The 14,603-nt window shown below is 42.0% G+C and overlaps 2 protein-coding genes across 7 annotated transcripts in view; both read right to left on the minus strand.

Annotated features, from left to right (window-relative positions):
* Positions 1-353: 353 nt before the first annotated feature.
* Positions 354-2,556, minus strand: GP5 (glycoprotein V platelet). The gene has a single exon (XM_072965498.1). The coding sequence runs from the start codon at positions 2,393-2,395 to the stop codon at positions 722-724; it is 1,674 nt and encodes a 557-aa protein (XP_072821599.1). The 5' UTR covers positions 2,396-2,556; the 3' UTR covers positions 354-721.
* A 5,227-nt stretch (positions 2,557-7,783) lies between these two features.
* The window catches only part of ATP13A3 (ATPase 13A3), a 70,522-nt gene continuing 63,702 nt past the window's right edge, over positions 7,784-14,603 (minus strand). For all 6 annotated transcript variants that reach the window (XM_072962966.1, XM_072962957.1, XM_072962967.1 and 3 more), the window contains one exon: positions 7,784-8,436. In XM_072962966.1, coding sequence (XP_072819067.1) covers positions 8,239-8,436 — 198 coding nt within the window. In that variant the 3' untranslated portion in view covers positions 7,784-8,238. The remainder of the gene's footprint in view (positions 8,437-14,603) is intronic.

A 14,603-nucleotide genomic window follows, 5' to 3' on the forward strand; every position in this document is an offset into this window, starting at 1 on the left:
CCTGTTCGTCTGCGCTTAGCCCAGACCCCTTTGTAAGGGCTCTGTCAGCGGGTGCTGAGATCCTGGAGGGCAGGCTGTGTTTTCTCTCTCTCAGCCTATCACAGAGTAGATCTACTCTGAAAAGATGCTCTGCGTGAATGGAGTTCAGAGCTCTCTCCCGAACCCCAGAGATCAGAGATACATATAGTGAGAAACAGATAAGAAAGAACTGGAAGAATTCTGCTTTTCAAATAAAGCAGATGAAGAGAGCAATCCATCCTCTCCCCTAGGAAAAGCCATCATCACTGGATCCCATGTATTCATTTTATTCATTGATTTCACAAACATTTACCAGTCACCCACCAGGTGCGGGAGGCAGGCCCTGGCATGGAGTTGGCTGGCTCCTCTTCACCCTCCCTGTACACGCTGTAAGAGACCCGTCTCCCGCCCCACGCGGCGCTGAGGGCACAAGGAGGGGTCGACACAGTCCAAGCCCCCAGGAGCACACGGTGGAGGGGGAAACTGAGGCAAGCAGGCAGTCCCAATTTACAACAGTAAAGGATACTGTTGGCGGGGAGACTGGGAGGTGGGAGATAGGGGGAGATAGAGGGATGGAGTGAAGGAGGTGGGAAAGGCGGAGGAGGAGTAAGAAGGGAGAGGAAGACGATCTGGACTCTCCCCAGATCCATGTCTGACAATACTCTGGTCACCTTTTAATTAATTGCAAGTTTTTCCCGTTGTCTCAAACAAGAGCGCGGTCTCTGATTAATTTCCGAAAGAGCCTGCCGAGTTCAATCATAGCAAACATAATGATCCCGGTTATTACGGCCTGAGCCCCTAAAAGCAGAAAATAAAGACCCCAGAACAGGCTACGGTCTTGATGTTTGCCTTCGGGCATCGGCTGGGCCCACGCCCCGGACTCGGAGCGATTGGGCCGCAAGGCAGCGCGACCAGGGACAGCGGGCTGGGAGGACCCGAGGGAAGGCGGGCTCCGCGGATCCCGGCAGGGATCTCCGGCAGGCAGGGCCCAGAGCGGCAGGCCGGCGCGCGGCCCGGGGCCGTGACACCGCGGCGGCTCGGCTCGACCCACGAGGTTTGCGTGCCGCCGCAGCCACGCCAGGAAAGGCCACAGGCTACAGTCGCAGCGCCAGGGATTGTGCCCCAGCAGAACCTCCGCCAGCCGGGGCAGAGCCTCAAACAGGTCCCCAGGCAGGGTCTCCAGCTGGTTGTGGTCGAGCTGGACCACCTCCAGGCTGCTGAGGTTGCGGAAGAGCGCGCGGGGCAGGGTCCGCAGCCCGTTACCGCGCAGCGACAGGTGGCGCAGCCGGCCGAGGCCGCGCAGCAAGCCCGCGGGGAGAGAGGCCAGGCCGGTGGAGCGCAGGGCGAGCACCCGCAGCTCGCCCAGGCCCTGAAAGGCGTCCTCCGGAAGCGCGCTCAGCTGCGGGCTCAGTGTCACCCCCAGGGTCCCTAGGCCGCTCAGGTTGCGGAAGGCGGCGTTGGGCAGGGTGCGCAGCCGGGTGCCATTCAGCCACAGCTCCCTCAGGCCGCCCATCTCCCCGAAGAGTACCTTCGGGAGTTCCTTCAGCGGGTTCTCGAACAGAGTCAGGAGGGTCAAATTGTGCAAATGAAGAAAGAGGGCGGAGGGCAGAAAATCGAGACGGTTTCTGGAAAGAGTCAAAGAGCTCAGGCTTCGCAGCCGGTCGAAGGCGCCGGGTGCGACGAAACGGATGTGATTTCTGTCCAGCTGCAGCTCCATCAGGGCGCGCAGGCTGTCCATCAGCCCCGAATCCAGAGAGACGAGATGGTTCGAGTGGAGCAGAAGTTTCTCAAGCTTAACCTGGGCCCCAAACAATTCCCTGGGCAGATGGGTCAAATTGTTTTCCGATAAATCCAACAATTTCAGGTTCCTCAGGTGTGTGAAGAGGCTAGCAGGGAGGAAAGCGAGTTGGTTTTGGTTCAAAAAGAGCTCCTGCAGGTTAACCAGTTTCTGAAACATGTTTTGGTCAAGGCCCTTGAGTTCATTGCCGTCCAAAAATAGCTGTTCCAGGAGCACCAGCTTATCCAATAACGCACCTGGAAGGTGAGGGATCTTGTTGCGCGACAACCTCAGAGTTTTAAGATTTATCAGGTCGTTGAAAGTGCCGGGTGCAAAGGCGGAAACGTGGCTGTCAGACAGCATGAGGCGCTGCAGGACCGTCATGCCGCTGAAGCTGTCGTTCTGCAAGGCGCCGCGGCCCATTTGGAAGAGCAAGATGTGCGTGAGGTTGGTGGGCAGGCCGAGCCCGGCGATGCGCTCCACGCTGTCCGGCGAGCACTGCGCCGCGTCGCGGAAGACACACTTGCAGGCGGGTGGGCAGGGGAAGGGCTGCACGCGCAGGAGCCCGAGCGCCGCGCACAGCAGAGCGCTCCTCAGCATGTTTGAAACAAGGCGACAGTGACAGATCTGTGGGCAACACACAAAAGAGCAAAGGCTCGAATTTCGATCTCGTAACCCTGCAGAGGCATGATCCTTTCGCCAGGATTATCACTGACTTTGAATGTTACCCAGACACTCTTACGAGTGCTGATTTTCGTCGGTGGTGAAAAGACGTTCATTCTACACTACGGGAGTCTCATTCTTTTGTTTTACTGATTTTCCACTCTCAGTTCAAACTATACAAAAGTCAGTACCCTTACACCTTTACATAAAGAGAACGAATTCAACTAATCTTCCCCACAATCAAGCTCACAGGCATCACAGAGCTGTGCCCATTGTGAAAAGAGCCCTGCTTCTCTGACTATAAGTTAGCCCGAGGTGGCTATAACATACAGTCATGAAGGGAACAGCCAAGTCTGTTAAAACAGCAGCAACCACCATCTGATTCCTTTTATCACAATCATGCTGCAACTGCAGTACCTACTTTAGTAAGACAGGGACACACCAAAACAGTGAACACCCTGTTAGCCACACTGAGAAAAGTAGGTAATAATACCTGTCACTTAATGCCACGTATTGTTCTTAGCACTTAATTTAAATTAATTCATTTAATCCTTTCAACAGCCCTATGAGGTAGGTGATGTTATCCCCAATTAAAGGATGATGAGAGTAAGGCACAGAAAGGTTAAGTAACTTAACCAGAGTCACAGAGCTGGAATTTGAGAGTAGTATTTCTGATTGAGCCATAAGCAGAGTTGTCATTTCTAAGATGCTTAATTAAAAATTAGTAATCATGGCATTGAATTATCTGTCAACTTCACACAGTAATACTAATCTGCCAAAACAATGTTTCCTAAACGTAATTTTACACTAATTGCTTCTTGTACTAAATTCTATTTCTTATGCACACACAGACTAAACTGAGCCCTCCAGTTGCCCATATTAAATTTTAAAATATTTAGCCTTACCTGAAATGGTGCTGCACCCAAAGCAACTGAAAGGCTTAGAGCTTTGCGTGTGATTCTGCACTTTCTAAAGGAAGAGGGAGGTAGCCTTGCATCCTGAGGATAAAGACCTTCCCAGAATAAAAGTCTTGGAAAGAACCCTATCTCAGAGGGCATATTCTGGTTTTCAACGACACACATCTCCCAACTTTGAAAAAGAGATCATATTTAACCTGAATCCTACTGCCAAAGCTGAATGATAAAAGTAGGAGGGAGAGAAATTGCACAGTATGACTCTCCCCAGAAGCGAAAACTGGACACAGAAGTTGCAGGAGTAACGCAGCTGGATCACTGCAGCAGCCATGCCCCTGTTTGGGCCACACTTCCTTTGAGTCTTCCTTTTCATGCCACATTGCTCCCATTCTAATCTAGGTCCCCTCTCCCCCTTTTAGGAATAGTAAGGCTAAGAACATTCTCAAATGCTCCAGAGGACTGGGAGGAGGTACTCTGGGATCATCAGAGTAAGACTTCAAGTCAAATTCCAGTGAAACTTTAGTCTATTTCCCCAGAAGACCTCCAATGACAATTATCTCCAAGTTTTATTCTTTGAATAGAGGACATTACTATGGCCCAAAAAGGGAAAGCCGGGCACAGAAGTTGCAGACAGTGGAGGAACACTGGGAATTCATCCACTGAACAGACTGATGAGGTATTGAGAAGTACTTTGAGCAATGAAGTTGATAGCTCCAGTGTTTCAAGCCCTTTGGATTCTGGATCCATGAAACAGGTCAGGAATCTACGGCCCTAAGTGGCATCTTCTGTTTCAAAGTCATAGAACACTGGCCTACAGGATTTGGCCATACAGAAGCAGGTATCTGCTCAGATGAGAGATGCTTTTCTTCCTCCATAGGGGAGACACCGAGGCTAGGGCACAGTGGGAATCCCTCTGTACTTGTGGAGTAATCACAACCCCGTCAAACAGGGACAGTCTCATTCAAACTCCTAGAACTCCCCGTGTCCTTCCTTGTAATATATACCCAGAATAAAGCACTTGGCAGTTCACAGGGGAAGAGCTTGAAGAACTGTGCCACCACTGGCAGGCTGTGAGGACACAATCATTTGCTACACAATCCATGGTGAGTGGGAAGAACTTGGGCTCAAACTAGAGTTCACCCCACCCAACCCATCCACATGGCCCGCAGCAGGACACGTGCCTCCTGCAGAACTTGACACAAGGAAACACTTCCTACCCAAGCTGGAGGCCCAGCACACCCTGCCCTCTGGGGTTCCTACAGCCAGCAGTCAGCTCCACGGTTTCTCTCTCCGTGGAGTGCCTTTTGCACCCACGGATACTTTACCTCAGACTTACCTATGGCTCGCATGGCATTAGCTTTTGGTTTGATCTTCCCAACTGTTAATAGATAAGTCCTAGTCTTCTATTTCACCATTTCCCTCAGACCTCCTGACACTTACATTTGAGTGACGGGATTCCATGAGATCGTCACAGACATGATGTGATGATATGTAGAAATTGTATTTATTTTTGTGAAAAACTTGAAGTTAAAAAAAAAAAACAGGAAATGGGAGAAGTATTAAGCAGGAAAGTTAAGTCTAGAGAGGGTAATGTTCATGTAATTAGAAAGTAAACAAACGGATAAAGACACAGAAAAAAAAGAAATGTTATATCATTCACTTAAATCTTTATTTTGAACAGCTTCAATCAAAAAATTTCTTAAGGTTATTTACAGTGCTGAATGTATACTTCTTAATGTATGCCTTTTTGACATCAGGGTACCATTCTTGAGCAGCAATACAATTTTAAAAATATAAAGATGCAGTATCATTTCTGATATAAAGTTACTTAAAAAAAATCCAAAGTCTTAGGGAATTCACAAATCATAACAGGAAGTAACTATTTTATTAATGTGCACATAATTACCAAATCTTAATACATTAAAAATATGTGTAAATGCTCACAGACTGTACAAAAATTAACATTTTGTTAAAAGTTCCCAACCGCCTCCCACCATAAATATACAAAAACCTACTTTCAGATATGTCAAAAGTACATGCATGAAATCTTAGAATGTTTTCTGAAGCTTAAATTTTGCTCTTCTCTGGACATTGGATCCATAGCCTTTGGGGAACAGAGTACATAAATGCTGATATAATTCACCATGCCTTTGAAACTGTGCAGTATTTTCATAAACATGGGAAACAAAACAAACAGTAAAAATCGCAAGAGTTTGGTTTAAACACAAGTACGATTTGGAAAGCTTTCGAATGTAAGGATTATAAAACTAATATAAAAAGTATTTATTTTGTTGTTGGCTTAGCCACTTTTATTCAAGCATTATTTGCAGCATTGCTTTACAGCAGTTGGTGCTAGAAGATATAAAACATATAGTTACCACTATTTATATTTGAGGGAGGAAAAAAAACTTTAAACAACCCTGAGGGAGACACACATTAAAAATCTTGTTATTTATTTAAAAAGTTAAAAAGTTACATATTATTTAACAATTACTTTCCTGGACATTTTTGTCCTTTAAGTATGTGCATAAATAAAATTTAAATCAGCAATATTTATTACTCTTAATACATCAAAATAATATATGTACAGATTTTTAAATTTAGGTCTGTATACACTCAAATAATTTACTGTGAAATTCAGAATCAAAATTACTATGTAATGGTGACCTACTGAGAGAAGACTCATCTACCTATGGCACTGAGTAGGACACACATCTGGATTCACAGACATTCTTCAAATAACATTCAGGAAGCCATCATTTACAACCTGAACAACCCACCTTGTCTATGTTCAAATCTAACCTTCTACAAGTGCTTTTTCCACCTATCTAAAAGCCTCATTCCTTTGAAAAACAATATGGACAGATGTGATATAAAACCCTTATAAAATCTAAATGTTAAAAAAGGGGGGAGGGTGTCAAAAATATAGTTCTTTATGATCATGCTCTTAAAGATGTTAAATACAATCTGATAATTGATTTTTAAACTGCTACTTAGCAATTACTTTAATTATATGCTTCAGTATTTAAATAAAAGAAAAAATTTACAGTTCTGGGAGATCACTGAAGACTCACACTTGTATGTACTGGAAATGAATGTGGAAATTATAAAATGATCAAGAGAATAACTATAGAAAACAGGGCTAATTCACAGCTCAAGAGGTCTAAATGCATAGCTTCATTGAATCATTCCTGGAATAATTGTTCTTATCAGCTAATATGTATTAATATAGTATCATATTTTTTGATGGAAAACTTCGATTGTATTTTTGTCAGAATCAGCAGTGGCCGTAGCAATAACAGTGATCCTGAGTGTAACTTACATTTTTCTACAGTTACCAAACATCATCAGGTCTCTGCAGCATAAAAAATGAGAACCCTTTGGTTCTACGGTTCTGGATAACATTTGATCAAATTGGTAAATATGTATCAAGAAAATAATGATCAGCTGGATGTGGAAAGCACAGGCATGCTACTGGTTAACAAAGAACACAGGATAAGATCACACAGTCTTAGTAGTTTAGTGTCCATTTTACAGCAATATCAGTTTTCTTTGGGCTTTGCCAAACTGCTAGATCTTACCTATAAAGGTATTTATAAATTATCTTAATTTTGTTTAGAATTTAAACATTTCCCAGGCAAAAAAGAAACGTGAAAAATATTTTCCACATTTCTTTTGGCTCAATGAACTTTTTAACTTTGTTTCAATTTCTTTTTCTCCCAGAAATTTCCACAACCAACATGCTCATTCATAAACATCCAATTCAAAATAGGTTGACTCTGACCTCTGGCGCCACCTAATGGCATAAAACAAACTCACCGGGTTCATATTGCTTTGCAAAAATAGCATTCAAAATCACTCATTTTTTAAGCCTCATTATGGATAGAAGAGACATACGTCAAACCTTCACAAATTTGGGAGGTAAAATTCTAACTCAAAAAACTAAAAAAAAAAAACCCCAAAACAACTCACTATTACCTTTAGGTAATTAAAGACATAGAAGAAAATAAAAAGACATATAAAATAATATAAAACCTGAGAGGGAAAGAACAGATAAGAAAAGATATTAGAAGAATAGATCTATAACTACTGCCAATAGAAATCAGCCTTTTCCTACTGAAAAGATTCTACAATATTTAACTAAAGCAAATTACACTATTGACACCAGACATAGCACAAGATCCATTTAATAGCTTTGAGGGACATCTCAAGAAGGCAGTGAAGCACCTTGCTGATTAGAAAAATAAAACCCAGGCAGTTTTACAGAAAACAGAAACTCATAAATGGAAATTACCTGAGTTGTTCTATAAGCAACACCATAAAACTCACCCCTAAGCCTAGGTGACGCATGTACACCGAGTTTTCTTCGAGAGAAATACTGAAATCCAATGAAAACAGGCTTTCTACCCACTTTTCAGTGGAGACTAATTAACACCTACTTTATTTATCAATCACAAATTTAGGACCTGTATATAAGTGATGACTTCTTTTAATAAGGGGGCTGTGAAAATAAATGTAAAGGCATAAACTCAGTCTTAGAAGCTAATGTCTAAAAATCTTCCAAATACCAACTTTCTTCTGTACCCTATAATTATTACTGAGGGTAACAATCAAGAAAATTCTGGAAATATGTATAATATTTAGAGTTACTGAGTGACGGTATAAGACTTTATAGATTGATTATTAATTTAACTAACAGGCGAACCTCCTTTTGTTTCGTTTAAAAAAAAAAAAGCTCTCAAATCAGCTACTGCATTGGAAGGGACATAAACTGAAAGAGTGCCACTCTGACACGTAGAATCAGATAAAGCCCCACATTTACATTCTCCTCAAAACTGCTGGAAGACCGCTGGGACGGATGCACTGCTATGTTATGGTGATGATCTGACATGATCCATTCTCCTTCACTAAAGCTTTAGCTTCTGTTGTTGTTTGAGGTTTTGGTGGCCATTCTGGGTCAACCAAGAGCTCCTGAGCCAGATACATGTACTTGGCCTTTGGCATCTTCTTCCTACAGTTTAGGGCCCAGGACACACAGCATCTTCCCCACCAATCCACTGACTCCTAAGAAAATCAGGAAAAAGAAGAACATCCTGGTAGATTAAGAGCTGCTGTTTTTAACTAGTTTGTTAAAGCACAGTTCATCAGCACAGAAAAATAAGAGGAAATGACTGCTGAGCACAACAAACACATGAAGAAAAGTCCACGTTAAAAAAAAAGTCAGCTTTCAATTATTTAGGAACACTTTTTTAAGATTATATTTTTAAATTATCCATGCAATTTACTTCATTTTATTTAGTTCCATGTACCTGTCTCCTCTTGTATACAGCTACATTCTTAAGATAACCTGCGTATCTGGAGTCTGTGATTCTATAACATAAAACATCTAATGCATTAAGAATAACTTTACTCAGAAAGAGAAAGCATTTTTAATATTTAACATGAAAACCCTCATATTCTATCCCAAACTATCTTTTCGTTCCATTGCTTCTAGCAACCTAAGCACCTGATCGGTGTACAAATACCATTGTTATTGTTAATATCACCTTTCAAAGCATTATGTAAATACTGTTAGGTCAAAATCAGAACTCAGATCATGCTTAATGTCATTTACTTATTTAAAAACCACATTCAACATAAAAAACAACAATTTTATTTCATAATGATGGTTTCCCCTTGGTGCTCCACAACTGGAAAGAGGCACATAGAAAGGCATAAAGCAAGTACTATTTCTTGGTATTATTTTATTGTAAAAAGCTCCACTGTCACGGAAATCCTTCTAATCCACCCTGTTTTTAATGAATGTGATCTTAGATAAACAGTTCTTGGAGAACAAGAAAGCAGAGTCCCTGGTTATTGTACAAAAATGTAAATTCAATATAAGCCTCCAGAATATGTCTTAACTGAAGTTGGAAATAAATGAAATAAAACTAAATGACTATCCTGAGACATGTAGCTATATTCACCTCTGAAGAACAGTCAATTTTTAATTATTTTGGCTGTTGCTCCTCAAAAGCAAAATTTCAATCCCAGGTTATTTTGTTTTGCCATCAACATATAATCCAGGCTGCAACCAGGTCAAATCTCAAGGATGTAAAGCTGACCCTTTAACAACACTGGTCAACCATGCAGGTTCACTTATACATGGACTGTTTTTTTATAAGTAGTAAATACTACAGTACTACATGATCCACAACTGGTTGAATTCACAAATGTGGAGGAACTCCATATTGAGGGCCCGTAAATTATACAAATTAGAGCGGATTTTTGACCGCAGGGAGAGTCAGCAACCCGAACCCTGGCACTGTTCAAGCGTCAACTGTAATCTCACAAAATGCAGGCAAGATGTAACTGGGACAGGCGTTCTAATGTCGACACTCAAAATAGCTGCATGATCAAGAAAGGCAAATTTGCTATAACAGAGTCTGAACACATGTTTCTAAATTGGCCAGTGGAAAACAGCAAACATACTTAAAAATGAAAACTCTCTAAAACGTTTTCACACTTTGGCTTGGTAGGTCTCATCTTACTGAGCCAACCGCCAGGCACCCACTACTCTCTCCTCCTAAACTGGAGTGGGCGTGTGGCAGTGCCGAGGGCAGGATACCCAGTAACTATGTGCTTTTCAACGCCTTCTAGTTTACTTTGTCAACAAAACACAGTAAGCTGCACCATTACTAAGAACTTGAAGGCAAAAACTGATTTGTCACAAGGAAGCTACATTAGATTGGGAGTGGGGGGTGGGTAGGTGAGGATACAGATTTGAAGATTATTCATCTGGTAGCCTCTTTATTGTCATAGCTAAAAAGAGAGCTTTACCCTCACCTTAAACGAAGTCCACAAGAAAATATTTAGCATTAGGACAGATACAGAAGAGACTCGGCATAGGATGCTTCAGGTGATCCAAATAACAAATAATTCCTTTCCAGTACAAGCACACACATGACAAACTTTAGTATTTAATCTGAGGCGATAGTTCATTACTTGGATCTATCTTTCTCCCTAAGGTGTTAAAACTCTTCAATCTAATTGCAGGGAAAAAAAAAATCACTGTTCCTAAATCAATGTGAAAGCTGTCACTTTTTGTTTTATAGCAAGTAGTACTGTTAAAGGATCACAAAAAATGGTAACAGAAATGCTGACTTAAAAAAGAGGGCAGAAACCCATAGGCCTTGTCTGCATGTCCAGACGAGCCAGTTGGGCTGAAGGCAACGTGTAACAGGCTGAGTTAAGCCAAGGATATTTAAATAGAAGACACACATACATAATTAAATCCATCATTCCCCAACTGTGGAAAGTGAGGCAAGCAATAAAATTAAAACTAATTCCACTGTGAACAGAATCACGACTGAATAGTATTTTTTTTATATTAATGTGCATTTTTAAAAAATCCTCATGTCCCTATTAAAAGCAACGAACACTTGTTATAATTTTAAAAATAAACTAAGTCACAAGGAACACTAGGGATCCCCCCTCCACTGTAATTAGACTCATATTTTGTCCTTGTAACCACACCTCCCCAAATATCATACACAAAAAATACACTGTAAGCAAGCGTTAAGTTAGTTAGTTTACAAACACAAGCATACCACACACATCCTCAACCACAATATAATTCACGAGCAGAAATAAAAGGAGCTGCCGGCATGCTAGAATGACAACGAAATCAAGGGAGAGCAGACGGTGGCAAGAGGGGAGAGGCAAGCATGTGCAAGGAGAGGGAAAAGCTGGAGCATCGCGGGGCTTAGAATGAGCAGCCAGGTCTCCCCAGTCTGGGCTACGTCCCTGAAGCAGGAGATCACAGGAGCCCCAACAACTGGATCTTGTGACTTGCTCCTGGAAAGAATGGTTAAATAATCAAGCATATCCCTTAAAGAAGGGAAAGAGGCTATCACAGTCCAGCAGAAAAACCACAAAGAACTTTCTAAAAGATCTACAGCTAAAATTCTCCTGCTTCTTAGACCAGTCCAAGCTGTTCATTCTAGAACTCCAATGCCAGCTCACTCCTGGAGTAGCAGTGTCTTTTAGGAAAGGTTTTCATGGGTAATATGTAAGACATATAGCCATGCGTGTGGTGTATTATAATGGTACTATAGTTTTTCATAAAAGTCTTCCTCCATACCAATCCTGAATATAAAACAAAGACAATCAGAATCAGCATTCTGTCTAAATAAGCTGAAATAATATCCTAAGTAGCATAAAGACTATAGTTAACATCTGGATTTTTCCCCAAAAAGGAAAACTTAATCAGGGCAAATTCGCAGGTGTTATGAAAACACATGATGGTTCATGACTCCAGCTCCACATCTACCACTAAGCGGCCTGGGTTTAGTGGGTGCAGACTAGGCAGGAATGCGTCTTCGTAAGGGAATATGCAGCACTGATCTTCTCCACCCCGGGTAAAGCTTTACAGAAAACCACAGATGATGGCGCCTGCACTGAGGATTTCTCATTCAGCAGATCCAGAGCGGAGTTTAAGGCATTTCTGAAAATTACTATCTTAAGAATCTTTTTTTTTTTTCAGTCAGAGAATAAGTATTAGCATCTGGGCTGCTAAAGATCATTACAGGAAAAAAAAAACTTAGCTAAGTGAAAGTTTTAACTTTGATTATTTACAAACGGTTTATTTAACCTATTTTCAATTTGATTCAATGGACACTTATTGAGGCCAAATGAGAAAGAAAAAGAATCACTACGGGAAATAAATTACTACTACGTGAACATCTTTCCTGTATTAGGTTAGCTGCATGAATGTTCAATGGGCCAAATAAACATAACAGCTAAAATGTCTACTATTAAATAAAAATGATGCCTAAAAGTTCATTTGAAGTTCATTTAAAAGTTCTTTAAAGAATATGGAGGTTTTCTGTTCTAGGAATATTATGGTCCTGGGTCCAGATAAAACTGAATTTGAACTCCAGTTCTAACACTGTTTCCTCATCTGTAAAGAAAGGGGTATCTTTAGTCTCTCTATCCTGATCTCCTGCGGTTGTAACAATTGAGGGAATTTATACAAAATGCCTCGCAGCGTCCACCATAGAAGGTGGGTATTGAAAACAGTGGCTACTGTTTGTCTCCATTTTGTCACCTGATTGTTGCATTAGTTTGCATCTCTACGGCCCCACAACATAAGGCAGTGTGGCATAGTGGGAAAAACAGTCCTGAAATCAGAAACCCTGGCTTCCACTCCCAGCTCTGCCATTCATGAGCTGCGTGAGCAGAGCATGTCGACAGAATGCTGTTTCTTTATGTATAAAACGAAGCTGGAAACACCTTACGATAGGAAGGATCCTGGAGGCATAGTATAGCTTGCCTTGTCGATCACCAGGTTATTTTGGGATATGGTTACTAGGGACTTCCAGGTGAGGTTCCTAGCTTCCCAACTCAAATGTGTGAGACCTGCAGCCTAGTCCAGGGTCTCTAGCTTTGAAACTTCCAAATCTGGTCTCCGGGTCTATATGGGAAGGAAGGAAAAGGAGAAACACAGCTGTGCTCCCCCAAAAGTAACAGAGAAGGTTGGGAGCTGCAGTCTGGGAAGACCTCATGAGATTCTTGGTAGAAAAGAGCACAGAACGGGCGGGTGTGAAATGGGGGTTTGTGGTGAGGGGGCGCTGTGGCAGCCATGGAAGTCACTCTCGCCTTTACTTTCTTTCTCAGCTTACGGCAGGGATCTCTGGCCTGTGTGCTGCTGTCAGATGTTTACTTAGCAGCAGCCCCGGGCTCCACCCACCACATGCCAGCGGCAGCACCACCCCCTCAACTGTGACAACCAAAAATGTGTCCAGGCACTGCTAAATGTCCCCGGGAAGGGTTGGCGGTGGGGTGGGGGCAGATTACCCCTGACTGAGAACCTCAGCCTTCCAGTAACGTTACCAACTGCTCAGCTCTTGAAGGGTCATGAATGTGAACAGCCAGTGCGCCTCACATGCAAAGAGGTTATACAAACTCTCTTTTCTAAAGCCAATTATTTTAAAAATGCTTCTTTAATCGTGAGCACAGAAACTGAAGGCTGAAATTCTTGTCTACGCAATGATGCTCAGAACCAGTAAAGATTGGGAGCTGCTGGAGCCTCCCTGCTCTAGACCACTCTCTCCGCAGGACACTTTCAGAGGTACAACTTCACATTAAAAACACAGCCTTTTAAAAATAAGGACACATACTTATTCATAAATTTTTAGAAAACAGACGTAGCCAGTGATAGAATTTTCTGCCACTTAATTCTGGATAAAAAGTGAGAAGGGTTTTCCAATTTAGATGTTTTAAAGGAGCTTTATGATACCCACTTTTGACTAAATTAGGATCTAACTCTTCAGAACCCACATTCCCTGTTTAGATCAATAGTTGGAGACCTCTTTGGAAAAGCTAAAAATTCAATGTATATGTTTTCCTTGGCCTAGGCCTTGCCAATACAAACATTTTTTTATATGAGGACTGATAATTTGAGCCAAAGTTAACCCTTTGAAGTAACAGAATGAGGCACCAAGAGCTAAAAAAAAAAAAAAAAAGACACAGAGGAGATTTAGCTCAAGGACTCGAGCTTCTAATACAGCTCTGGTCATACTTCTAGGCACCAGTGGGCATTACACTGCCTTGAGAAAAAGAAACTAAAGTGGATGCCGGACTCATCACATCATTACAAAACTATTCCTACTCATTATCAAGCTTTAGAAAACGAAATGGTGCTCTCCGGGACCTCTAGCCGATCCCGTGATGCCACGCCAGGCATCAAGCCTAATGAACTACCGAAGTGAAGCTCAGGACGTGGCTACTCAGGTAAAAGAAGGCTAAAATGAGTGAGTGACCCATGCCAGGGAATCCTCTTGGATTCCACAAGCTTCCTTGTGGCCCAGGATGAGTGAACGGTTTAAACTCATGTGTGTAAAGCATATCACCCAGCTACAAACTGCAACGGGCAAAATAATAAGGGTGTGAGACTTTATATCGTCAAGTTCTCTATACTCAAAAAGCTGGCTCAGAGCTGTGATTCAACAGTACTGGTTTAAAAAAATTAGACTAACTCATATTTTCCATGAAGAATGTCAGCCTAACACCAAAAAATAGGTTTTATTCATCTGTTTCTCTTTTATTTTACCTCAAAAAAAGTCAAAAGTCCTAAAGCATGGTTTGTATGGAAAAAAAAAAAGCATGGTCTGAAAATTTTTCTGAATGAGAGACATGCTGGGGAAAACCAAAAGAGCCACTCAAAACTGAGGCACAGTAACTGACAAGAA

This window comes from Vicugna pacos, chromosome 1 (genome assembly GCF_048564905.1).
Source record: "Vicugna pacos chromosome 1, VicPac4, whole genome shotgun sequence".
NCBI classification, from domain to species: Eukaryota; Metazoa; Chordata; class Mammalia; order Artiodactyla; family Camelidae; genus Vicugna; species Vicugna pacos.

Coding starts and splice junctions, on each gene's coding strand:
- GP5 (XM_072965498.1), bottom strand. CDS start 2,395: ATGCTGAGGAGCGCTCTGCTGTGCGCGGCGCTCGGGCTCCTGCGCGTG.